We start from the raw sequence: 26,008 nt of genomic DNA, 5'->3' as shown, positions 1-26,008 counted from the left end.
TTGATGAGGACTTTGGAGGGAAAATTACTGTTTTTCTAACGGACATCTTAGATTTAAATATGAACTATCATGTTACTTTTTTTTTAATTCTCCTTCCGGCTTTTCCAGCCATAGGGCAGTTTGTGGGATGGAGAACGTGTGCTTGGTAAATCAAATTTTGGCGACAAATCCTTGAAAATGCCTGAAAATGCGATAAAACCACGAAAAACTAAAAGTATGAGCAAGAATTCTTCTTCTTCTTCTTCTTCTTTTTAAATTTCTCAGGACCGGACGATGAGCATAGACAAAACTTTACTTACTCAAATTTTCGCGCCAAAATTTTTTGAACTTTTTTTATAACTATTTCCTTTCTTATTCTGACGTATTGATTTTTTATGTTGCTATAGGCTTCCGGTGTTCGTCAGAGGAAAATTCCCGCTCACCCAAGGAAAAGCAGCAATTTATGCCAAAGCTTTCGAGCCCAATTGTGGCTCTTCTTCAGTGGCTGAAAGGACACATTTATTTCAATACATTGAACATAAGTTTTTTACATAATTACATAATTTTACTCAAACAATTTCCAGAACATAAATCTTTCAGACAACTCCCTCCCACTCACTTTTGCTTGTTATTTTCTTGGGGATTGTCCTCCACTCTCGATGTTCCAACACTCATTAGGATTTTCCGCAGCTTTTTCCTTTTCAATTTTCAATTTTTCTTTTTCACTCTTTGTTTGTACGTTTGTATTTGGCGGATACTCTTTGTGAAGTGCGCAACCTGTATTTCTTCTTCTTCTCCCTCCTTCGTAATTTTTGGCGCCATCGTATTTCCCCTCTTTCTGTGTGTCATACATCATCATCATCACTCGCCGTGTTCGCCGTCACAGCTCTCCTGTCATTGTGCATGTTTATCAAATTGGTGTAAACACTGCTCAATCCCAGGGAATTTTCCTCTGACGAACACCGGAAGCCTATAGCAACATTTTTTTATAACATTTATTTTCATGAATTTTCCAAATTTTCACCATCAATCAATACCATAGGGCTTTTTATGCCTAAAAAACTACATTGGTCGTGGAAAATTCTAAGAAAACGCGGGAAATCGCGAAAAATAGCTAATGTGGTGGAATGTTCACATGCAGATGGCACTACAATCTGCAATACATTTGCGATCTAACCTCAAATGCAAATGCGGAGCGGATTTTTGGATAATTTTCATTGTGCGTACGAATTCTTCTTTTATAGTTTTTAAGCTTAAATTGTGAATTTGGATGAGCTTCGAGTGATACAACGTACAGGTAAGAATCCCTTATAGCTAAATTTCAATCAGATGCACACGATTAGGGCACGTAAAAGGAGGAAAATGTGTAAAAAATGAGGCGTTCATTTTTCATTATCCCTTCACGGAAGAATCCCGCAATTTTTTTCTTTTAAAATTTTGCATTTCCAGCCAAAATGACTTCTCTTCTTGAAGAGACAAAAAAATATGTGAAAAGCTGCCTTGTGGCATGCAATGGGAAGACAACTGTGGAATTGTTGGAGAGAGACTATGAAACATTGGTGTACGACAAGATTCCCAGCGTAAAGCTCGGCTATTCCTCAACTGTTGCCTTCTTGCGCAGCCTTCCGGAAATGGTGAAAGTTACCGGACATGCAAGAGGGGCTGTTGTCGAGCTGATACACAGTGAGGATTCCAAGTCGAAGCACATCCAGGACATGGTGGCTGTGCAGAAGACGGATAAGAAGTTCAAGGAGAGATTCAATCGAAGTGCCAACAGGTGCTTTGTAAATAGTAGGCCGAGTGGGCATCAATTCCAGCGCAGAGTCAATCCGGGTCCACAGCGCAATGGCATCCATAATGGAATACAGCAGCAGATTGACTACAGAGTTCAGCAGCAGAAGGGGCAGTATCACGGAAATTGGGACAGCAACCTGCAGAGGTACCCTTTCAATGCCATCCAGATGATTCCATCACAAGTTCTGGGCGCTATGGTGCAACGCTTCCCCAATGCCTTCATCCAAGTACCATTTATACAACAACCGGTAAACACATCTGCATGGATGCGGCAGAATACTCCACCGAAACAAGTTCCGGAACCTTTTAACCCGGAAACAGCTCCGCAAATGAAGGCACCGCAGTCAAATTCAAAGAATATTCCACCTGAGAGAGCAAAAACACCACCACTTCCTGTCCCGAATTCTCCTTCAGTGAGAACGTCTCACAGTCGCGAGAATTCGACGGTCAAGAGGAAATCCCCGAGTCCGATAAAGAAGCCCCCAACTCCCACGTTGAATAAGCAGCGAAATGTTGCTGGCTCTCAACCACCTGGCTTCCAATCTCCCACAAATCAGGATATTCTCGATGAATTTGCTGATATGTGGACACCTGTCAAGGAAACGACGAAAGCCAGCCGACCACCAGGCTACAACGAATCCCCACCAATCAATGAGATTAAATTCTGCGAACCTGCAATCTCCATGCAGAGTGACAGTGAAGATGAACTCATCGCGAAGGTCAACCAATCAATCCTGCGATTGGAGAATTTGAATCTTTCTTCCCTCTCAACGCGTGCCTTGGTGTCGTCGGATGCAAATTCCTTCCCTGAATGTGATGAAGTCGTTCCGGAAGCAACTGGTGGATCGGATCCTGCCCTCCCAGACTGGGTTTACCACACGGTACAGATGGTACCCAAGGATATGGCAACGTACAAGGATGACATTGCAGTCAATCACACCCAGAACGTGCTGACAATCGATGGATGGACTGAGATTGCTGTCTCCGACATGCACAACCCTCACAAGTTTTTCTTCCAAACAAAAGAGGATATTCGACAAATTGAAGAACTCATGGAGCAACTCGAGTAAGTCCTAAAAGCAAAAAAAAAAAATTTGCAATGAAATTAACATTCCTTTTTTTTCTCGCCAAAGGAAATTCTACGAACGTGATTCGAGTGCTAAATTGACCCCAAAAGTTCACGAACTCCGTCCAAAGCTCATTGTTGCTGCTCTGTACACCGGGCTATGGCATCGTGGTCGCATCATTTCCGAACCTTTTCAATTAGAAAAGCGGACAATGTGTCGTGTGTACTACGTTGACTACGGCACAGTGAATACAGTCCCAGTGGAGGATATTCGTTTCCTGCACAAGGACTTCCTGGAGAAACCCCAACTGTGTCATCGAGCCTCCCTCAGCGGTATTCTACCGTACGGGGATTCGTGGAATTGCGAAATCTCCAGAATCTTCCTGGCACACGTCATGGATCGTGAACTTTATGCCATGGCGCACAAGTACTACGCCCCCGATCGGTCCTGGCACGTCGAATTGGTTGATCCCAAGACGAAACCCCACGTTAACATAAACATGGCACTGATCAACAATAAATTGGCCAGAGTTTACGACAATGATGTGAGTAAAAGGAATATTTTTTATCATTTTTTTTAAAGATTTGTTGAAAATTGTCTGGAAAAATCAATTCTCAACTGAAATTCATGTTTAACAGAATTGACCATTCATTTCTTTGAAAAAATAAAACCTTTTTTTCTTTTTTTTGCACTCAAATTTAAGAAAGAAAAAAATTGCCGAACATACTTTTACGGTTAATCTTAACTAATAAACCTAAATGAATGATTTTCATTAACAGTAGCGTAGCCAGGGAAGGTATTTATGAGGGTTTGAATGCTCTAAAAATTTAGGTTTAATTTTAAAGATCAATAAAAACTAATTTAGACATTGAATTAGTTTGAAAAAGAATCTTGAAACGTTAGGAAACAATGTGAAATGTCAAAAAAGACATATTTCCGAAAGAAACGTTAATTTGAACAAGAACAATCAACTTTATAGAAGTCAAAAATTAAAAAAGAAACATCAAACGTTAGAATGAACGTCAAAAAAACTGAATAAACGTCAAATGTCAAACATTACAACGAAATCATAAACATAAAAAAGCGGCATAAAACTTTAGAAGAAACAAACTTTAAACTTTAAAATAAACGTCAAATGTTAGAATAAACGTCATACAAAAGAATGTCAAATGACTGAAAAGGTACTTTCCTTAAACAGAAACAAAATAAAACGTGAAAATAATCATCAATTGTTAGGGGGAAAAAAGCGTTAACATCTTAAGGATGGACTCGTTTGAATATAAACATCGAACGTTAGAAATTAAACGCATTCATTAGAAATAATGATCATTGAAACAAAAAAAATCATATTTTTAGAAAACAAAATGTTTTAATTAAAAAATAAATAGGTAACCAAAACTTTTAAAGAAAAAAAGGGGCGTATCTAGGTTCAAAAAATCTAGTTCAAAAAATTCGAGCCCTTTAGAGGTCAAAACAAATTATTTTCATGATGAAAATTAAATTGCAAATAGTTAGAAAAGATAATTTTCAAACTCTATAACAAACATTCTACGTTGGAAAGAATTGTCAAATGTAAAAAAATGAAACGTCAAACATTTTTGTATGACAACGCGTTAGAAAAGAAGTGTCAGACGTCAAAACAAATGTCAAATGTCAAAAATTATTGTCAAAAGCGTCTTAAAAGATGTCAAATTGTTTTTTATTCGATTTTCAAGATTTTTAACGTATTTTAGATTTGATAAAATGGAATATTCTAAAACACTTCAATTCTTGAATTTTCTGTCTATGAAGAAATGTCAAACGTTAAAAACATTCATAGACAAATTGTCAGCAGTTGAAATAATTTTAAAAATCTCAATTGTCATAAACCTCAACTTCTATGCCATTTTAATCGTTTTAAAGTTTTTTTTTTAATAAAAGAAGAATTTTTTAAAAAAAAAACTACACCTCCTGAATAAATTTCTGGCTACGCCACTGGAACTATACGACAGATTTTTTTTATAAAATCTGAATTTAAATTCTTTTTTTTCTATTGAGTTTAAATTAATTTCGCAAATAAATATTCCTTCAAAATTAATTCAAACTGAATTTAACTAATATATTTTTTCTTTATTTTCTTGTAATAGGATTTGGAAGACTACATGGAGTTCTACAGAAGCCACGCTCCCACGTAGGTTTGAAAACTTATGTTTCTCTTTATTTTTTTAATTCCTAAAGTACCTGGGATATCCCAGCTGAATGCGAATTATATACATGAGAATAGGAAGGGATAACAAATTAGAATTTTACAAAAAAATTAGACTTCTAACAAAGTGCAAGAAATCACGAAAACAACGCAATCTTTTTTTTGTTCTCTCTCCCACCCCCACAGCTTTGATGAACTAATATCTGGCCAATATCCGACATATTCCGAATTGCTGGAATATCATAGGCTCGGAATTGAGTATGAGCCAAAAATTGACAATACAAGTGAGGAAATTAATTTCGATGACACGGAGGACACGAGGACAGAGGAGGAGGAACGAACGTTGTACCTCAATGAGAATAATCCCTTCATTGGGAGTCTGCGTGAAAAGAATATTCGTGTTATTGTACGTCCAGCGTACGACATGACAGCCTCCTCCTCTCCTGTGGAGAACTTTTTCTCAAATTGTGCCAAAAAAGACATTCCCCTGGACAATCTCAATATCCCATTTGACCAAAAGATCCTTACACGACGTCCAAATCCATTTAGTATTACATTTTCCGATGATTGAGAATTTTTAAAGAAAGAAAGAAAAAACCGCCATCCTCAATTCCCGCTTTTTGAGCTGTCGAATGTAGGGCATTCAAGATCTGGTCAACAAGAACAAAGCGAAGAATTAACCGCCATCAAATGAAATACCAAATATTATATTTTTTTTATTTACTCTGTTATTTTTATTTCCTTAAAAGAAAAAATATTAACGTGAAATGTGCCTTAATAAATGGAATTTATATTTTTTTTTGTAATTACGAGTTTATTTCTTGAGACAAAATGAACAGAATTGTTTTCCTTTATTTCATGGACAAACACTGATATTCTTTATGTTGGAAATAAAAGTTCTTTCTTGCAAAAACTTCATTATACAGAAAATGTTTTTTTTTTCTTTTTTGAAAAATAGCCTTTTACCAATTTTTCTTCTCAAATAAAATATTTTTTTTTCTATGAATAGTAGAAATGCCATTTCTTAGTAATTAAATTTTGGGATTTTTTTTTTCGGGAATACAAAGAGAGATAAGAGAAATATTCTAATTTTCGAATGATAAGCATTTGGATGGGGGGGGGGGGGAATTTTGCATTTAATCCTTAGCAGGAACCTCAATGACCCTTGGCTTATCGATAATACGAGCTGTCCTGTTGCCCTTCTCCACAATGCCAATAATCCACGCTTGGTAGCCCTCTTGCTTCTCAATATCCTTACAATACGCCGCCGCTTGTTCACGTGGCAAGCAGATGAGCAAGCCCCCGGATGTCTCAGCGGAGTGACCCTGAAGGAGTTGGAACATGTTGCCGCATGCCTTTGCCACTGCTGCCATTTTCGCAATAACCGGCAGATTGTGAATGACGAAGCTAACTTCATTCTTCTGGTGCGACGCAAGCGTCTGAGCGTGCCCCAGCAGCCCGAATCCCGTCACATCCGTGGACCCGTGGGCATTGTACTTGTGCATGAGGCGTGCAGCGATACGATTGAGACGTGCCATTGAGTCCATGGCACGATGGTATGCCTTCCGCACATCCTCCTCCGTCACCACCAGCTTAATACGATTCCAGCGTTCAGGCTGATCCAGCCATTGGTGCGCATTGACAGCCACTTGCGTGCCCAGGGGCTTCGTGAGCACAAGAACATCCCCCACGACGGCATTATCGGGCACAATGTATTCATTTGGTTGGCATATTGTCGAAGCAACACCACCAATTGTGCACCATGGATTGACAACACTCTGTCCCCCTGTTACAGAGCAACCAGCTTCGAGGGCAGAATCCTGTTGATTAAAGAGAAAGAGAGAGAGAGAAATGTTAAGAAAAATTCAATTTTAGGTGTTGATTGTGCTAAAAAAAATTTCTGGTCTTTTCTTGTTTTTTTTGGGGTATTCTGTGTAAAAGATTTAAAAGATTTTGACAGTTTGCTTCTTGCTTTGGTTGTAAAAGGAAAAGAAATCGGGAAAAATGTTTTTCGGGAATCTTAGAAGATCTCTTTAAAGATTTCTGTAAACTGTAAATCTTTTATTTTCCTTTTAAAATACGACAACTTTAAAGACATCTGGATGGATTCTGTGTAAATCTTTTAAGATTTTGACAGATTCCATGACTTTTTAAAGAACTTTTTAACTGATTTTTGGAACAACAGTTTTTTTTTTAATTTTCTTTAATAACGTCAATTAGACGATTTTAAAACGAAAATTGTAAGAGTCTTACAATTTTCAAGGTTATAGAAAATAAAAGATTTTTCATAGAATCAATCCCTAATTTTTTCAGTCTCTGCTTTCTGCTTGCTCTTGAAAACACTTGATCGATTGAAAATGATCAAATATACGAGACATATTGATAATTCTTTTTCCAGGTCGCTCTATAACTCGAAGGAAATAAATCTGATTTGAAAAAAAACTTAATTCTCTAGTTTTTCTTTTGTTTTGAAGATCATTTCTACAAATTTTAATCAAAATTGGTCCAATAGATAAATTTAAAAAAAAAACATTAAATAAATAAAAGAAAAAAGTTGGCGTCATTATTCAAAACAAAAATATTGGGTTTTTTTTTTCAGGGAAAAAGAAAATAAATAAATCGTGATTTTAAAGAAATCAAGAAAAATCAAAATTCGGTATTCTAAGATTTTGAAATTTTCTTGGTTTTTGAGATATTTGAGTTAGTTTGTTTTCTTGAATTCTTACGGCGAAATACGTTAGCAGATGACTTAAAAAAATGCAGCAATAGGCAAGAAAATTGCAGACAGAAGTTTTGAAAATTTTTAAAATAAGAAAATCACAAAAATTAAGTTTTCACAATTAATTTAAAACTTTATAATTTTATTTTAATGATTTCATTGCAAATTAATTTTAGAAAATCACTTTTATCGTGAAAATATGACTATAACACTTTTAAAGGAATAAAAGAAAACAAGTAAATTGAAGTTATGTTTTTTTTTTAACAATTAAGAACTCCCTGATTTAGGAATTTACAAAAAATTGGAAAATCAAAGCTTTTCATGATTATAGAATTGAACTCATTGATTCAACTCCTAAAAAAAACTCCGAAAGAAAATGAATGAAATTCTTTTTCTGGATCGATTATTTAATCGAAAAAAAAGAAATAATCAAGCAGAATTAATTAAAAAAATGAATTCAAAATAATCCTTAAAAATTCTTCTACGTGTGTATCGTAAGTGAGACTACGGGCAGAAATGGGTTAATTCTAGAACTCTCTCTATGATTTTTTTACCTTTATCAAAATGATTTTTTTAATAATATTAAAGGGTTAATAAAATGATTTAACCCTTTAACTTCCACGATAAACATTGAAAACGAGTAAATAAAATGTTTTAAATGTTTTGGTCATCGTATGACCCAACGGTCCTCAAAGGGTTAATATTTCTGTGATATTTTTTTTATTTAGGAAGAATTAATTTCAGAATTCTATTAGGAGTCATTTAAAAGAAAAAAACAAATAAAATTCTTAAAGAACTAATAGATAAGAAAAGAAACAAAAATTCTCACCTTAAAGCCACGCATAATGAGGGGAATGACGACATCTCGCTCCTTTTCCGTCATCTTGGTACTGACCGCAAGGAGCATCAGCATGTTGTCGCACTCCGTGACCCCCATGGCGTAGAGATCACTCAGGACATTGGCGCACGCAATCTTCCCCATCATGTAGGGATCATCGACAATGGGGTAGAAGAAATCGGTGGTTTGCACGAGACAGAGGCCCCCATGACGAAGGGGCGTCACCGAACAATCGAGTCCAATGCCAATGCGGGGCACGGACATGTGCATGAAGTGAGATTCATGCTCCTGCGATGAGTAGTCCTGCTGTAGTGATGACACGAGCTTCGTGAGTACCTCCTGGGGTACTTTGCAGCCGCGCCCCTTTAAATCGGCGAAACGCGTCAGCCGGAAGGTGCCCTCCAAGTCATGGGCAGTCGGATCGAAGGGACGCCGAAGCCCAAGAGAGTTGCCCTGGAGCTCCACAGCTGCCAATCCCAATGCATCTTGCCCCACATTCTGGTAGTCACCCATCGTGGTAATCCGTATTTATGCCTACTTATCCTCAGTGAAGTATCTTTGTCCGGGATTTATGCCCCAAAAGACCGCCTGAAAGGGAGAAACAGCCGCGACGCTCAAGATGGCGGACTGCAAATAGTCGCATTCCCCCAAAGCCCACAGAACACCATGTACCATGGAATCGCAATTCCAACATTCCCCCGCAAACTTGAAACATTTCCTCCATGCGCCCCAAACGCATGGCACCCCCGGGCGCCCCCACGGTGCACTTACCTTGATTTTTGATGCAAAAATCAGCCAAAAATGCCGCTTCAAACGCACAAAATGCAAACACAAGCAATTTGCCTCTCTATATACTTTATAGCTATGGACCCGATGTTTCACCGAGGGGCATGCGCAGGGGAAATTTTGCGGCGTTCTCATTGGCCGATGAGAAATCGGGAGCCGTCAATTACTAATATGCCTCCTCATCGGTCTTTTGAAATAACTAATTAATGTAGAATCTAATGCTAAATCCACCCAGAAGGCATGTCTAATGAAACTCTGGCCGATCTATTTCCCTCCAGACTACTCCATGACACTTTTCATGGGAGTTTTCACGCTTTTCACGAGAAAATTTGTAATCATCTTGTGGAGCCCGATGGTGGCGACGCCACACGAGCACTATCGAAAACATCAAATTCCATTCTGTCAACAAAGATTGCACAAAATTATTTTTCTTTGATTCTTTTATTTTCTCAAAAAATACCCGCTGATTTTATTGTGAGACGCTAAATTATGATAATATCCATTCGTTTATTGTGAAAGAATCAATAATTCGTCTATATTTCGAGAGATATTTGGCAAATTCTGCACATAACCTCAAAATGGATGACCAAGTTTGTCCCCGGTGTAAAACAACAAAATACCGGAATCCTTCCCTGAAGCTTATGGTAAATATCTGTGGACATACACTCTGTGAGAGCTGTGTTGACTTGCTTTTCCTTAAAGGTAAAACACTCAGAAATTATCCTTTAAGTGAGAATTATTGAGAAAAATGATTTGTTTTGTCCAACAGGATCTGGAGCTTGTCCGGAATGCAATGTTCCTCTTAGGCGCAGCAACTACCGCATTCAGCTCTTCGAAGATCCAATGGTGGAGAAGGAAGTAAACATCCGGAAACGTATTTTGAGGGACTACAACAAGAAGGAGGATGATTTTGAAACGCTAGAAGAATACAATGACTACCTTGAGGAAATAGAAACGATAATCTTCAATCTATCCAATGATATTGACATTGTGAATACAAATAAGCGAATTGAGCAGTACAAGAAGGAAAACAGGGAAATCATCACGAAGAACAAGAGTCGCATTGGACGTGAAGAATACGAACTCGATGAACTTCTCGAGGAAGAAAAGCAAATTGGAGAAGAGCGACGGAAACAGTTGGAGTTGCTGGAACAAGAGAACAAAAAGAAGAAACAGCGCGAGAAGGAAGCCCTCATTGATGAGCTGACGTCCAGTCATCAAAATGCCGCAGAGATTGTAAGTGTGTACGCAAAAAAGGCAGAACAGACGCTGGAGGAGGCCAAGGTAGTCCCGGTGGCTAAGGCCACACAATTCTCCACTGGAATTAAATTTACTCGAGGTGGACAGCAGGGCTTCCTGCCGGTCCCGAAGCTAGAGGAAGGTCCAATGTACATATACAAATCCATTACGAGGATATTTGATGGTCCGGAACCACCGAGTGCAGAAGAAATCATCTCTGATGGTTACATCAAGCATATTCGGTAAAATTCAACTATTAAAAATACTTTTTTTCGTCCTTTACTTAATAATTTTTGTTAATATTCTAGTGCTGAAACTGCCCAAGAAAGAGCTGGAGGATACACTGCGGTCTTAGCATGTCAGCGAGCTCTTCAGGAGGCGCTACAAGGATTGTATGATTAATAATTATTCCTAGAAGATGCCCGAGATGCCTCATATTAAGTTTTTTATTTTATTTTATAAAGGTATGTAATTTTCAAATTAAATAATAAAAGATTTTTTTTTGAATAATCATGTAATTTCTTTGAAAATCCTGCAGTTGCGTTTTTCACTTTTCCGGCTTTCTCTGCCTTTTTTTTAGTTTTGGAGGGAAAATGGGGTTAAGAATCGTTTAGAACTTGGTTTAGAATCGTCGACTAAACACTATTCGCTGATTTTTAAATTACACTGCCCGCGTTTTTTTATAACTGATTTTTTTTTACTAATAATTCGTTTTTCCTATGCCCCAAACACACAGAAGAATCCCCTCCTGAGAGGCCGAAATCCCCAATTTTTTCCCATTAAATTTTGGGGAAAATGCGAGAAAGTTACAAAAATTTATCTAGAAAGGTCTCTCTATAATTTCGTTCCTCTATGCATTTCCACACCGTTGGTCCGATCGCGATGAAATTTGGTACAGAGACTACTGATACCAGGCGGTTTTCACCAACGACTTTCATTCTCCCCCCAGAGCCCCCCTTCGTAGCGCCCCCATATAAAATTCATGCTTTTTTGACTACTTTTTGAAATTCGCGCTCTTTTTGGTACATTTTGTTAAAGAGAAAATGAGATGGACGCATTTTCCTGCTATCCGTCTCCCTCACACTTTCAGTTTTTCGCAATTTTCTCGCGTTTTCCACCGAATTTCCCAGCGAAATTACCTTTTTTGTGACCAGGAAGCGACGCCGCGTCGATTGGCATCGCCAGTTCAAAACATTCAAAAGGAATTGATGGCGGAATGTATGAAGGATGATCCTCTATCGCAGAACAATTTTAACCCATTCCATCTTGTAGAGGATCAAAAAACATTGAAGAATCGCGAGAGAAACTCCCCAAAATCCACTGGGATCACATCGAAAAGTGCAAATAAAAATTGCAAAAAAATTCAAATATTGCGACGCCATCCGACGTTTTTTTCCCTATAAAAAATGTTTCAAAAGTTTTCTGTAGACTTGTCGCTCATTTTCTGTAGAGTTTTTTTCTAGTCAAAATAAATGTTTATTTTTTCGTTTCTGGAGTGATTTCTACATCTAAATCAGGTGATGCACAGCGAAATGAAGCTGAGGGAGGTTGATAGAACCAGCCCCTTGCAAATCAAAACAAATATTTTTACATTTTTTTGGGCCTTTTTGGCAGTGAGAATTTAAGCAAATCTTACGAGTTGAATCCCATCCAGCGCAATATACCTGATTCAGATGTAGAAATCAGTTTAGTAGTCAGTATCCGGAAACATTCGACGGAGTCATCAAGCAAATCATGACCAGCACGGAAGACATTTCTGAGAGTCGCAGAACTAACTGCCCTCAAAGCTATTCTGGGATTCCTCCGGAAAGTCTCCTTCCGCGGATTGTAACACTGAGGAAGTCAAAAAATCTTCATCACCGTCTTCCCATACATCTTTCCCAAGAGCAATGACTTCCTGGAGCTGACAAAAGTGATTCTCAACTCTCATTTTGCCTCTCAGAGTTCTTTTCTGCAGAATGCCCACGAGGTTTTTCTGTAGAAATTGGGACTTCCGGAAGCGAAAGATTTGCTCCGGCACATTGAAATTGAATCAATGGGTAGTGAACAGAAATTCCATGTCCTCCTCCTTGTTGCATCCACTCTCGAGGAGGCTGCAATGTCAAGACATCCGGAAGTCTCATGAAATTATTCACAGCAATAAACTCGCAATTAGTTTGTTTTCTCAGTGCTTTGAGAGTATCATTAGATGCACAGACTTCCAAGGAGCAGAAGATTTCACAGATTTAGATGTAGAAATCACTCCAGAAACGAAAAAATAAACATTTATTTTGACTAGAAAAAAACTCTACAGAAAATGAGCGACAAGTCTACAGAAAACTTTTGAAACATTTTTTATAGGGAAAAAAACGTCGAATGGCGTCGCAATATTTGAATTTTTTGGCAATTTTTATTTGCACTTTTCGATGTGATCCCAGTGGATTTTGGGGAGTTTCTCTCGCGATTCTTCAATGTTTTTTGATCCTCTACAAGATGGAATGGGTTAAAATTGTTCTGCGATAGAGGATCATCCTTCATACATTCCGCCATCAATTCCTTTCCGCCAGAAAAAGTCGTATAAAATGTTTTTTTTAATCCGGCGAATTGCGCCCCCAAATTTTTGCTGAAGCTCCCCGGGGCCCCCCTAAGCATTTCCAGCGCAGGCCCAAGTTGCAAAAATGAGTTTTTCCCGGAAAAATAAATATTTTAAAATTTTTCCGCACAACTACAAACAAACATTTCACGCACACACTCAAAAAAACTCACCTACACAAAATGCCAGAGTGAGAAGAAAGTATTTTTCTCATGCCATTCTTGTTACTGATAAACCCCTTTTACCCACACATAGATTTTTTAGATTGTTTTTTGCACACAAAGCAACAAAAAATGCAGAAGGCGGAGTTTAATTTGCCGGAAGGCGTGGCATTTCCCACGTGTGTTATGAAAAACGAGATGGCATGAGAAAAATAAATACCTTCCTCTCACTCTGGCATTTTATGTAGGTGTGATTTTTTAATTGTGTGCGTGAAATGTTTGTTTGTAGTTGTGCGGAAAAATTTTGAAATATTTATTTTTCCGGGAAAAACTCATTTTTGGGGCACCAAAAGTTGTCGGGAATTTTTATGGGGGCCCCGGGGAGTTTTAGTAAAAAGGGGGCGCAACTCGTTGGATTTTTTTTCCACGAAATTTTTTTGGTGAGAATTTTGAACACTTTGAACATTTTGAACTGTCGACGTCGTTTTCTGGTCACAAAAAAACACAATTTTCCGTGAAAATTCAGTGAAAAACGCGAGAAAATTGTGAAAAATCTATCGTGGGAATGAAACAGTATCAGTGACGTCATTCATCTCATTTTCTCTTCAGTGAAAAATAGCAGTGCAGTGGTTGGTTGGTGGTGGCTTTTGGAACTAACATTTAGGGCGCCAAAATTCAGGGGCGTACAAATTTCATAGATCATGCGCGTGTTCTTGAAGAATTTGAAAGAAGAATAAATTCTAAGCAGAAGTTTTTCGGTCCACGTGCTGTGATCTCAATCTCCGCATTTATTCGGATACCCCGTAAGGTCCAAAAAGGGAATTTCTCATAAGAAATAAATCGTATAAAAGTATTTTTTTTCAATACAGATGACTTGCTCCCTGTGTTGCCACCTTTTCACATGTCTGATCCTGCTGCCATCGGCATCTCTCACAAGGTAGTAGACACAGAAGAAAACCGATGCATGGGGCAAAACTGATGATTATTGCCAAAGGAAGATTGGGTGAATGTGAATGAAGAAGACAAGAGAGTCAAAAGAAGTCGGCAAAAGCATCACCATTTACTCTCATGTGAGTCTCGCGTGTACATAAGGGAGAAGGCAGAGAGCAAAAAAAAAGGGAATTTTTTGATTCATTCCTTTGATCTTTGCAGCGGTTTCCGTTTGCCGGCCGCATCCAAAGCTCACCGTCCATTTCTCACTCCCATCCACGGCATCTTTCCGCCACGATCACCGGGGAGATGCGCGCACACATACTCTCCACTCCACTCCAGCCAGCAGTGGAAGAAACGACAATGCACTCAGATCATATCAATAAAATTACCTCTCTTTCGATTTTATAAATGCCCTACCCTACCCTCACCGTTTCTCTCTCAATGCGATTGCCGCAATTAATATATGCTGCCAAAATCGCTAATTGATTTCATATTGGCATCATAAAGAAGTTATTTATATACATATAATGCAATTTATATAGTTATGTATATGTGTGTGTACATATTACAACTATTTAATATCATGAGAAAGAAATCTCCATGATTAACACAACTTTTTATCTTAAAAAATGTATAAAATGTATCTAAGTGGATTAAATAAATAAATAATATCCTTAAATTTTGATTTTTCTTTTGAAGTTCTAAAATATAGTTCAGGCTTCCCTGTTTTTTTTATCAAATCTTTGATTCTTTTATTTCTTCAGTTAAATTGAGATTGATTCTGTTCAAAATCATTTCTTTACTTAAGATTTAAAAGTTTTTGTAAGAAAACAGTCAGAATAATCTTTAAAGAGCCCTGGAAAAGTAATTTTCCTGTTAAAAGATGATTAAAGAAAGAAACAATCTGTCAAGATTTTTAACAGAATCCTAATAATATTGTAGTATTGTCATTTTCCACTCTGTGCCTAAATAGCAACTAAATTTCGATCAGCTTAATCTTATCTTTAAGGAAACATGAAAAAGCTTTTAAGAGAAATTCCAATTTAAAATCCAAAAATCAAATCTATTATAAAACGATTTATCTATTGAAAGTCAAGGATTGAAAGCTTTGAGAACAATTCTTAATTTTATTTCTTGAAAATCCTTATAAGTGTTTTAAGTAATAGAACAAAATTCAGATATTGGGTCGTATTCAGTGACCAAAAAATCGTTGAAATTTCAAGAATTTCTTCTGTAATTACAGCTATTTTAAAGTTTTCTTGGTCGCTTCTCATACAATTTAGTATTCTGTGAAATATCTTTCAAGATTTTGGTAGTTTGTTTGTTTCTTTTATCGTGTTTTAAAGAAAAATTTACTGTTGAAGTGCTCTTTAAAGAATTTTCAAACTGTTTTATTCTTTATTTTTCTTTTATGGTACAAAAAGATTTAAGAACATCTTAAATAATTTTTATCTTGAAAGAAAAGAAAAGATTTTAATCAAAATCGATCCAATTGCTTTGTCTTTTTGTGCCTAAGTAATCTTCACTACAGTGGGTAGATTCTGATCTGAAACGCAGTGTTTTACCTTCGATTTTTCTCCTAGTTGTTCTCTACTTTTGGGAAACATGCAGGAAAGCGCGTTTTTTTTTGGTACTTTTACACACAGATTCACAAAAATGGAGAAAATGTGAGAAGAATCTTAGAGAAAAACATTCGTTACATATTTGAATCTACCCACAGATATTTTGAATGATTCCTTCTTTTAAAATTAGGTACATGACTCCCTTGTATTATTTTAACCCTTTCACGTTCGCATGAAAGAAAAATATTTCATTTTACACCACAAATTTATTTAATTTAATGCATTTTAATGCCTTTTTATTAGGAAAAAAAAACAATTTAGCTAAAATGCAGGAAAATATATTTTCTTACTTTTGAATCACCAAAGTTCACCACTTACCTAAATTACTTAATACTTCTACGTAAAATATTTACATTTCCCCAATAAAAAACTATGATGGTCCCAAATGGACCATTTTGTAAATGGCTTATTTTACATAAAAAAAGAAACTTTTCGTTTTGAGCCGGTAAGAAAGAAAGTAATGAAGGTATCATAAACCACACCGACCCTTTGTCCTTCCTAGAAAAGAAAAAGACTCAAGTAAAATGTGAGCTAAAAAGTGGGTGAAGATGGGTAAAGACCAAAAGACTCACTGAAAGAAATGTAAGATGGTACAATTTCATAATATTATTCAGGTATACTTGAATGAAAAAAAATATATGAAAAACAGGAAAAAATATATCAGACTATCGAATATTTCGTTTTAGAAAAAATAAAAACTAAATGCAAACTATTAAAATGTAAATTAAAATAAAAGTTTTGGAGTCTTTCTCTTTGTACAAAAAAATCTTAAAGAATAGGGCTTAAAGGGGTAAAAAGAATTCACAAAGGTATTAAGAAAAAGCTCAAAATATTATATTTCTCAGCGAGATAGAGCCAAATGATCTGAAAAAGATTTACAGAGTGGAAACTTTCCTATAGAAATATTAATTTTGAGCTTTTCCTAAATTCTTTGTAACTTTCTTTACCCCGCTCTCCTCTACTTACTTTATTTAATTTTTTATGCTATTTATAGGAAAGAATTAAAATTAAAATCAATCTATCTAATTAGGCACAAAATTTAATACAAAAATGCATTATAATCAAAAAAAAGTTCTAAAAATCTTTTCTTATTCTGAGCCAAGCGGATGGTATAACCTCTTTTTCTGTGAAGAAAAGTCACTTTTTGTTGACCAAAATGTATGAGGAATTCTCGAATCTCGATCAATCTCGACCGATTCCCGAGAAACACTTTAACTTTTTTTATATTAATAATGTTATTTCGATGATGAGATAGGGATCAATCGAGAGCTAATTAAATGTACTTTCGATTGCAAGTGGAATTGTGCAAACTGATCCCTTCTTTTGATCGGAAGAACCTGCTGCGTCACGAAAAGTACTGATTTCTCGGGGTTGGGCATCCGCCTGTTCTGAGCATTCTGAGTCAGATTTACAGCGAAGTTTTTTTCCCAATATGTACATTGTAGTTTTTGAGAAGGCTATCAGAAAAATTTCAGAGTAAAGAGGATCACAATAAAACAATATAATAGTCTCAAGAAATAAGAGAAAGGGCAACCTAAACGATGCCGAATAAAGCTGTTTTTGGGGCGCATGCCTTGCATCTTGCGTTAGCATTTCTTCATTCCTCTGCCGTGTCAACAGCAGAGCTTCAGTTCACTGGAGACACTCGTCCTGGACAGTGGGGCTGGGTTGTAGAGAGAACAGAAAATTTTGGATGCCGAAGTGGGTTTTCTTTGTTATGAAGTGGGAAGAGACGCGGTGCTTCCAGAAAAAGAAAACGCAAACCAAAGTTGAAATTGGTGCGCCGGCTTTCAAGTCAACCACACTTCTATCGTGCTTTCAGTCTGATCTGAGTCTCTATCGAGGAATGTTGTATGTGTAAAACGTAGCTCGAGAATCGTGTGCCAGAATTTTTTTTTCATTGAGTGAATTGATTAAAGTGCACGAGGAAGACCTCTTTCAAAGTGAGCGTGATTGCAAAAGAGATTTTCCTGGATTTTTTATAAAGAAAAAAAAAAAAGAATCTCCTGCAAAGGATGCAATTTAATTGACCAAAAAAAGGGTTTATATAAGTGATTGAATTGAAAACTATCTTAGCGAATTCACACAGCTTCATTTGAGAAAATTCTTCCCATTTTAACCGGAGTGTTTCTAAAGTGCACTACGACAGTGTTGTGTTTGGGTGATTGGGATTTTACGATTTAAATATAAATTGATTAGGGAAGACGTAATGGAAGCGAAGAGTATGCCTGAAAGTAAACCGAATAAACAGATGTAATCGTCGGAATTACACCAACAAGATTTCCTCAAAATCAACTCTGTGTGACGCTCCGTAATTCCAGCTAAAAATATTCGCGTGAAAGGAGAAAAAAAAGAGAAAAGGTACCATTTGTCGTCACTTTCATTACTCAATTTTGCACTATGTACATACATAATTCTTTACATTTGTGACTGTCATTCTTCTTTCTTCTGCATACGACTCTATGTATCTCAATTAATATTTCAAAGAATATAACATAAAGAAGGATAAATGAGTTTTTTTTTAATTAAAAACATCTGTGAATATATAGATAATTTTTTACTATAATTAGCAAAACGTCTTTTATTTGTTAATAAATCGATTGATTTAGTGACAAAAAATTAGTACAAAGATTATTAGAGAGGATGTGTGGGTTGAGTGGAAAAAGAACTTTTTCATTGAAAAATTTTAGCTAAATTTGATATTATACCTTTGTCAAAATTGTTATCCTTCACCGTTTAATTTGATATAATATCGTACAATAAATTAATAGAAAGGTAAAAAAAATTACGTTACTTTTAAACAATGTCCAGCGACGTTTTGATTTTTTCTTATCATATTACCTAACATGGTCAAAATGATTCTGTTTCTATAACCTATTTTAAAATTCAATTAAGTACTTATTAACCTCTTCAAATTGTACATAACCATGTTAGGATGTCGTTTCTTTAAGAAATATTTTAAAACATAGATTTATGAAATACTTAATAAAAATCCTAAGTTTATGTTTTATATCTAAGAAAACAAGCATTAATTAATTCAAATGTTGATGAGATGGAATATCTGTTTACAATTAGATTATTTATTTTACATGCCTATGTGTTTTTATGAGTATTGTAATCATAATAATCCCAAACGTATAATTTTCATATTTTAAAGTCTCGAAAGAGAGCCCTATACTGCACTTGATATGCATTGAAATCTGACTATATCTCCGGTTGTGGTTAGCTGATTTTTAAAAATTTACCTGTTTTAGAAATGTGCATTTATCACCTTTCAAAAAAAGGCAAATTCTTGAAAATTTATTGATTTTTTTTCAAAATTTCTCAAATTAAAGGTAATGAATTCCCTTTCCAATTCCGATAACTTTTTCTAAATCGGTCTAGCGATTCGGTCGTAATATATTTTTTAGTGGACCTGTAGTGAATAGGTACATTTTAAAATAATATAATCTCAGGTTATACTTGACCGATTTTGAGACTTTCTGTGGTATTCTGTCTTAACCAATCTTCCTATAAAATTTCTGCTGCTTAGGAAACTTTTACAGGTGCAATATAAATAAATTTAGAGAACAAAATATTCTATTTTAATGATAACATTTTGTAAAAAATTGATTTATTGGAAATAACTCACTGAGGTGACTCATTAATATAAACTATTTTTCTGCAGAAGTATATATTAACTAATAAAACTCTTTGGGGTTAATTTCTGAAAATTCCCCCAAAAAGAATCTCTGGAAAAAAAGCAACGAATGATACACTACACACGCAATGTTTATCCATCTGTGCGAGAAAATTTCATGCCAATTAGCAGATTCCGCACAATAACGAATTTTTAAACACCACAATTTCCTGTTAAATTTTCCTATAATACTACCATCTCACATATAAATCGTTGTTATTTGATGAAGAGAATTCTAATAAATCTTGAGAGTCGCGTTTGTTCTAAACAAAATCTCAATCTCTCCCCCGCCCGTTCCCCTACTTAATGTATGTATATACCATCCTGAAGCCATAGAACTTCCTCACGGAGCCTTGAGATGCATGTTTTTCTTACAAACCGGGATACACGGTCTCACACTCTCTTGGCATTATTTACATAATCCACAAATTCTCAAGTAGGTAAGTCCAACTAAATTGCGCAAAATTATCATGTTCACCCATGGGGAGTATGTATTTAGAGAGTGCATCTGTTAGTAAATAAATCACTCATTTCCACTTCATTAACTCCACGGCATTGGGTGCTATGACGCCCTCGAGGCGAAAATGTGTCCAGGAGGAGCTGTGGCAGTAAATGGCCCGCACCTCATATTCCCGGCCCACATTAATACGTCTACAAACTTTGTTCTTTGGCCACCTTGCAAATATCCGAGCCATTTGCTGGCCGAAAATTATTATTAATATTGATGATGATGCTATGGTCATTGCCACAGTTTATGCAAATCACTGCCCAGACAGATAATCTCTTACTTGGCACACACAACATCATCAGCGTTTTTGGCGTCTGACCATCATATCCAGAACTATTGAAGATATTGCCTAATGGTATAAGTTTGTTGACCACCAAGGGGTGAACAAATGGCATTATTTTGTATGATGGACATTAACCTGAATGGCTTTGCAACACATGTTCCACTCTGTGGTAGAGGTGTATATCCATATTTAATTTATATAAACCGTGTTTTGCGGATGAGTAAAGGAGTCAGTTGGGAGTCAGTGAACTAATAAGTAAATAAGGGTTGTATGAGGATTATATATTTCAAATCCTACCTACCTACTTCACTAAAATCTGTAGTGCTGAGCGCGGGAAATAGTAAATCGGTACAAGCGGGTGTAGTGCGCTGTAGGCGAAAGTCAATGAAAAGTGGTTCAGTAAAAGCGACGGAGTGTGAAATGGAATTCATAAAGGAAATTGGTAGACTTAAGTTTTTTAAGGTCTATTATTTCTTTTAGTGTACCTATTTTTGCAGAACCTGAATTCCTTTTCAAATTTAACAAGTTCCAATCGTACTGCGCTCTACTGATGTAAAAAGAACTAGCTCTTTTGCAGCTCTACCTTTGCTTTATCTCATTGGTGAACTTCTTAGCAAATCTTTTTTTTTTTTTAATTTTTTCTTTTAGTTTCAGGATTTTATGATATATTAAAAAATCTGTTCCTAAGTTCAAGCTTAAGTTATCAAAGTAAATTCTAACATTCTATGTCGTTCTTAAGTTTTTTAAGGTAAGATATTTTAATGTTTTTATGTTAGGTCAGGTTGAATCTATCAATGAATGCATTTTGAAGTTTTGAAGCTCGTAATCATCCGTCAAATATGCATTCTGCTTCGATTTAGCTTAAGCTAACATTTAAACATTAGAATTAGGTCTAGCTTTAAAAACTCAGGCTTAATTTGAAAAACTTAGGCTTAGTTTGGAAAATTTATTCCTAGCTTGAAAACCAAAAGCTACATATAAAAATCTTAAACCTGATTTAAAAAAAGACTTAAGCCGAACATACTGTAACTTTAAGATTTTGTAAAAATTTTTAAGCAAGAAAATTTTCAAATTCTCCCATAAAAAAACATAATATACTGGATATGTTGTAATAAAACACATATTTGATTACAAGTTTTCCACCCCTTGTTGGTGTCCAGACAAACAAATTTATAATTTAGTGGGCATAAAACACCCAGCACTGAGGACTTATTTTCAATTTCATTGTCACCAACACACCCACACACCACCGGAGAGTCCCCATTAAGTGCAAGAGTTTTGAGTTAAATCCACAAACTGCTGTGGGGGAGGTTGTGGGGAATTTCGGGCAGAAGCATTGGGGGGATTGTGTGGAGAGAAAGAGCCAAAAAAAACGAAACTCTGTAGATAAGAATGTTGGGGCAAAATATGGGAATGTCAATATATGAGATTTGATTAAAATTGCACCCACCATTGTTGTTCTTCCTCGCACGAGTCATAAATAACATGGATTTTTCGAGGGGTGCGCCTTTCTTCTGTGTCCCCATGCGGGATATTTTCCCTACATTTCCACCCAGAGATTGGCATGAATGGAATTTCTTACAGATTATATTAATAAGTATCACTGTACCATCCATCTGCTGTCTCTCATATTAAACTAATTTTTTGGATTCCTTCAGCATCTATAGCTGAAAAAGCATATTTTACCATTTATCTGCGAAAGAAGATGCTTTAGAAAATATATGAGAAAAAAATAGAATAAAAAGTATGCCAAGGAAGAAGAATTCTCCTGAATTAGGGCATTAAACATATAATTTTCGCAATTATGTACAGCCAAAAAAATATATAGAAAACATAACTAATTAATTTCTTTTTTTTTCATTTGCAGAAACCCGTTTTTACCTCATTTTGGATTCCTAATATTACCTACATACAAAAGCAGATATCGGCAATTCTTCAACGATCATTCGCGAAAGACATTAAGAATCTATATACACTGAAATGCGCCAAAAGAGTTCTGTCTCTGCAATTCCACAATGTGAAGTTCAAGAATAATGTGCATTGCTCCGGCAAAAGTAATTGTAAAGCTGTGTAGAGTGGTTGTGGATTGTTTTTAACGTCCACAAAAAAAAACACAAAATTCTCTTGTGCGGGAAAAGACTATAAAAGTTATATATACATACATAATTTGTGTGCAGAGACGCGGGAAGAAGGGGTCGTGAGCGGGTGTAAATCGACAACTGGCGCATTTGGACCTTCTCCACCCTTCGGACACTTAAATCTTGTTGCCCAACAAATAAATAGCAAATATGACCCGAATATATGTGAAAATATCGAATGACAAATTGAGCGGAACGGCAGAGTGTGGGGAAGGCACCACGGCGACCACCATCTCGAGGAGGAGTACCAGGAAGATGAAGAAACCTCACGTTTCAGCAATGGGCTTCATATTCCTCCTGCTGACGGTGCTCGTGGATTTGACCTCGTCGAGCTGGTGGTGAGTTGTGAATTCCACACTTTATTATTTATTAGCATCCCAATGGTATCCCACAGCTTGTCCAATTTACTCCCATGACTCACTCGTCGACACTTTTATATCGGCACAGGCTATTCATATATAAACACAGCCAGGCTGATAAAAAAAAACGAATCTTTACATAGATGCTTAGGTGATGCATTGGTGTATATAGAAATTTGAATTAATTTTTTTTAAATATATTTTTTTAAATTCGAAAAAAATACAATAGATACATTCATTTGACGTTTGATTGACGTTTCTCTTCTAACGTTTAACATTTCTCTACAAGAGTTGACGTTATTTAATAGTTTAAATCATTTTTATATAGAAAGTTTTGTTGTTGCAAAGCTTGACAATTCTTTCTTAACGTTTGACGTTTAATAATATATTTCAAGCATTTTCGGAGAAGTGTTCTGTTCTAACGTTTGACGTTCTAACGTTCTTTGACCTTATTCAAAAGCTTGAGGCATTTTTATATATAACGTTTGATCTTTGTATAATGTTTGACATTTCTTTTTTAACGTTTGACGTTTATTAACACCTTTAAGACATTTTTTAAACGGGTAAATAAATCAATCCTATCAATTTAATTTTTAAAAAATTACATTTATGAATGAAATTGAAGATAAATTAAGAATTTTTCAAATATTTCAATTTCCCTCGGAAAATCTTAATTTTTCTTACAAATTGCTGAGCATTGCAAGAAAGCAAAACTATGTATGGAATCTCGGTATAGAAGTCAAACACAACGGGGGCACCGGGAGGAATTTGTGGTTGAGGGAGACCAATATTTAATGTGATTGTGCGGTAAAGAAATTTGCGATATTAGACGGTCGAGTCATCCACATAGCCAGGAGCCAGATGTGAACAACGTCCGGCAATTGTCCCTTTACCATGAGAAAGAGAGTATGGTTTATTGGATTCTTTTTCTCCTTGTCTCTTTTCCATCTTGACACGGCATGCTTTTAATGGTTTTGCTCTGGGTTTGAGAGCAATTTAAATTAACCCCGTGCTGCAAAAATATGCCAATCTCCACCGAGTACAGCAATATTCCTTGCAAGTATGGCATCCAAATGCAAAACTAGAGTGAAACAATTAAAGCAGAGGACCCATTATTGTTACAATGAAACTTCTACATGAAAATGTTGGCAGGGAGTCCACCACTGGACAATTGATTGTGACAATAATGACTCTCCCAACTCCATTAGCTAGGATTTTCCGGGTAGTGGGTAATGTTAATGATGCATGTAATCATTTTTATGTTGTCGTCCGCAATTTTTCCACATTGTCGAATTCAGTGGATTTTAATTTTATCAAAACCCCTAAAAGCAGAATAAATTTTCATTTAAATTTTCAGGACTCCGGGATATAAGAGAATTTTATGGTTTACTCCACCAGTGTGGGGTGTGTACACATGGTGCACAATTTTTGTTTAATATTTTGGAAGAATCACCATAATATCAATTTATTTTCAGAACTACTGAAACCCTCTTATGTTAGCAACTATTTTTAATTAAATCATCATAAATGATAGTCGAAAGTATTGCTTTATACAGAAAAATTGCAAAATGTTGACAAAATCAATGAGCTAATGATATTAAAAGATTTTTAAGAAATTGTCCACCTTCCTACAGATTCTAAGATACCTCCCACTATCCTCCACTCACTCCCCTTTCATAAAGGAGTTTATTCAAGCTTATACGGGGGAGGAAAAAAAAGGAAATCGATAAAAAAGTTAATAATTTTCACCGAAATAGCGAGCTTAAATAGCTAGAGGATCTTTCGAAGCATTCTTACTTCTTTCACCTCCACTATCCCTATCCTCTCACATTCATTCTATTTGATACAGTCCTCCAATTCATATCTATCAATTAAATTACATTCGACTGACTATCATATACATTCTCTATTCTTCCACCCATTTTTATCATAGCTCTTGAATGGCCATTCGATCCCGCCCTAATCACCTGATAATTATTGTAGACACCACTCTTCTAGTTTCAATATCAGACAAATATACATATGTATGTAAGATGAATCCTGAGTGAGGAAAGTGATCGAGTAGTGTCTGGACAGTGTGGACAATGGGATAAAAATCCCCATGATCTTCTCAATCTCTGAGGAATTTTAATAACTTCCATTAAAAGAAAAATTCATCCTCCTATCATTTCACAAAAGCGAGTGATTTTTGATGTTAAATTCAAATTCTTGTCCCTCCAATTCATCGCTCTAGCGCACACACCCCTTCTACACGGTGTGAGGGATAATTTTCTAATGATTTCTCGATGTCATGGGCTCGAGTGAACACACTCTCTATGGCATAAATTGTACACAAAAGCCGGGAGAACCTCAAGGAAATAAGAAAAGGAAGGAGTCTTGAAGGGCCACAAATTCCAGAGCATTTTATTTCTCACAATGAACCGTGAAAAATTTCTTAGGGTATTAATATGCTTCTTAAGTGCGATGGAGGATTTTCTTCCTATACGCACAATGAGAAATGTTGCTAATGATGACGATGTGGAGTCTGGAATTCATTTACTAGTAATGTGTGTTTATCTCTTCATGTCTTATACAACAGGTATAAATACCATTTTCCCCACTTTTTTTTTCTTTCGTCTTTTTCATCACAATTTGGGTAAAATTGGGGAAAAAAATTAGGAAGATTTTATCCAAGTTGCTCCACAATGTTGGATGTCACTTGGATTGAATACATAGCACTTATCTGGTGAGAGATTAGATTTTGAGATTTATTGAAAATTCTTGCCCTGAGGTACATCAATAAGAAAACTTAAGCTTAGGTTGTTAACACTTAAACCTAGCCCTAAAATTAGAGCCTAGCTTAAAAAACGTACAATGCCGAATTTGAATGAGAAATATTAAGATCTTGTGACTTCCCAGATAGTTTTAAGATCTATGAGCACCTACAATTAAAAAAAAAAAAAAAACTTTTCATAAAACTCATATGAAAGGTATTATAAGAAAACAATTTATTAAATCACCTTTCGAAAAAAAATCTCACTTTTTTCTTAACTCTGATTATAAAGAAAATGTTTATAAGAATTCCCTTCCTCCTTGGGTATCTACTTAATATACCTACTCATTTGGTAATTGAATTGTGCGTCTGAATTTTCAATTCTGTGAATGTA

General features: G+C 35.8%; 4 protein-coding genes across 5 annotated transcripts in view; 3 read left to right on the top strand and 1 right to left on the bottom strand.

Moving 5' to 3' along the window:
• Window positions 1–1,149: 1,149 nt before the first annotated feature.
• On the top strand, window positions 1,150–5,831 carry LOC129792581 (tudor domain-containing protein 5). 2 transcript variants are annotated; one of them, XM_055831785.1, is made up of 5 exons: window positions 1,150–1,276; window positions 1,429–2,839; window positions 2,907–3,384; window positions 4,967–5,010; window positions 5,212–5,831. In XM_055831785.1, the coding sequence occupies exons 2-5, from the start codon at window positions 1,434–1,436 to the stop codon at window positions 5,594–5,596; spliced, it is 2,313 nt and encodes a 770-aa protein (XP_055687760.1). In that variant the 5' UTR covers window positions 1,150–1,276; window positions 1,429–1,433; the 3' UTR covers window positions 5,597–5,831. The 2 variants fall into 2 exon arrangements, with proteins under 2 accessions (XP_055687760.1, XP_055687761.1); XM_055831786.1 differs by having other exon boundaries at window positions 4,967–5,014; window positions 5,212–5,315.
• On the bottom strand, window positions 5,613–9,749 carry LOC129792648 (inactive selenide, water dikinase-like protein). The gene is made up of 3 exons (XM_055831941.1): window positions 9,354–9,749; window positions 8,574–9,170; window positions 5,613–6,845 (listed from the first exon to the last, which is right to left on the bottom strand). The coding sequence occupies exons 2-3, from the start codon at window positions 9,093–9,095 to the stop codon at window positions 6,162–6,164; spliced, it is 1,206 nt and encodes a 401-aa protein (XP_055687916.1). The 5' UTR covers window positions 9,096–9,170; window positions 9,354–9,749; the 3' UTR covers window positions 5,613–6,161.
• LOC129792667 (CDK-activating kinase assembly factor MAT1) lies at window positions 9,748–11,117 on the top strand. The gene is made up of 3 exons (XM_055831974.1): window positions 9,748–10,070; window positions 10,138–10,849; window positions 10,916–11,117. Exons 1-3 carry the CDS (start codon window positions 9,947–9,949, stop codon window positions 11,007–11,009), a joined length of 930 nt encoding a protein of 309 aa, XP_055687949.1. The 5' UTR covers window positions 9,748–9,946; the 3' UTR covers window positions 11,010–11,117.
• Window positions 11,118–17,524: 6,407 nt separating this feature from the next.
• The window catches only part of LOC129792650 (protein Wnt-1-like), a 28,836-nt gene continuing 20,352 nt past the window's right edge, over window positions 17,525–26,008 (top strand). The window contains exons 1-2 of the mRNA XM_055831945.1: window positions 17,525–18,256; window positions 22,233–22,841. Coding sequence (XP_055687920.1) covers window positions 22,654–22,841 — 188 coding nt within the window. The 5' untranslated portion in view covers window positions 17,525–18,256; window positions 22,233–22,653. The remainder of the gene's footprint in view (window positions 18,257–22,232; window positions 22,842–26,008) is intronic.

This window comes from Lutzomyia longipalpis, chromosome 3 (genome assembly GCF_024334085.1).
Source record: "Lutzomyia longipalpis isolate SR_M1_2022 chromosome 3, ASM2433408v1".
NCBI lineage: Eukaryota > Metazoa > Arthropoda > Insecta > Diptera > Psychodidae > Lutzomyia > Lutzomyia longipalpis.
This window is presented reverse-complemented; position numbering and strand designations above follow the sequence as displayed.

Bases quoted from the DNA above. Each gene is read 5' to 3' on its own strand.
- LOC129792581 (XM_055831785.1), top strand. From the start codon at position 1,434: ATGACTTCTCTTCTTGAAGAGACAAAAAAATATGTGAAAAGCTGCCTT. The intron at 3,385-4,966 runs GTGAGTAAAAGG...TTCTTGTAATAG, and splicing joins CCAGAGTTTACGACAATGAT to GATTTGGAAGACTACATGGA. The intron at 5,011-5,211 runs GTAGGTTTGAAA...CCACCCCCACAG, and splicing joins TACAGAAGCCACGCTCCCAC to CTTTGATGAACTAATATCTG.
- LOC129792648 (XM_055831941.1), bottom strand. From the start codon at position 9,095: ATGGGTGACTACCAGAATGTGGGGCAAGATGCATTGGGATTGGCAGCT. The intron at 6,846-8,573 runs GTGAGAATTTTT...TTTAATCAACAG, and splicing joins TCATTATGCGTGGCTTTAAG to GATTCTGCCCTCGAAGCTGG.
- LOC129792667 (XM_055831974.1), top strand. From the start codon at position 9,947: ATGGATGACCAAGTTTGTCCCCGGTGTAAAACAACAAAATACCGGAAT. The intron at 10,071-10,137 runs GTAAAACACTCA...TTTGTCCAACAG, and splicing joins TGACTTGCTTTTCCTTAAAG to GATCTGGAGCTTGTCCGGAA. The intron at 10,850-10,915 runs GTAAAATTCAAC...TTAATATTCTAG, and splicing joins GGTTACATCAAGCATATTCG to TGCTGAAACTGCCCAAGAAA.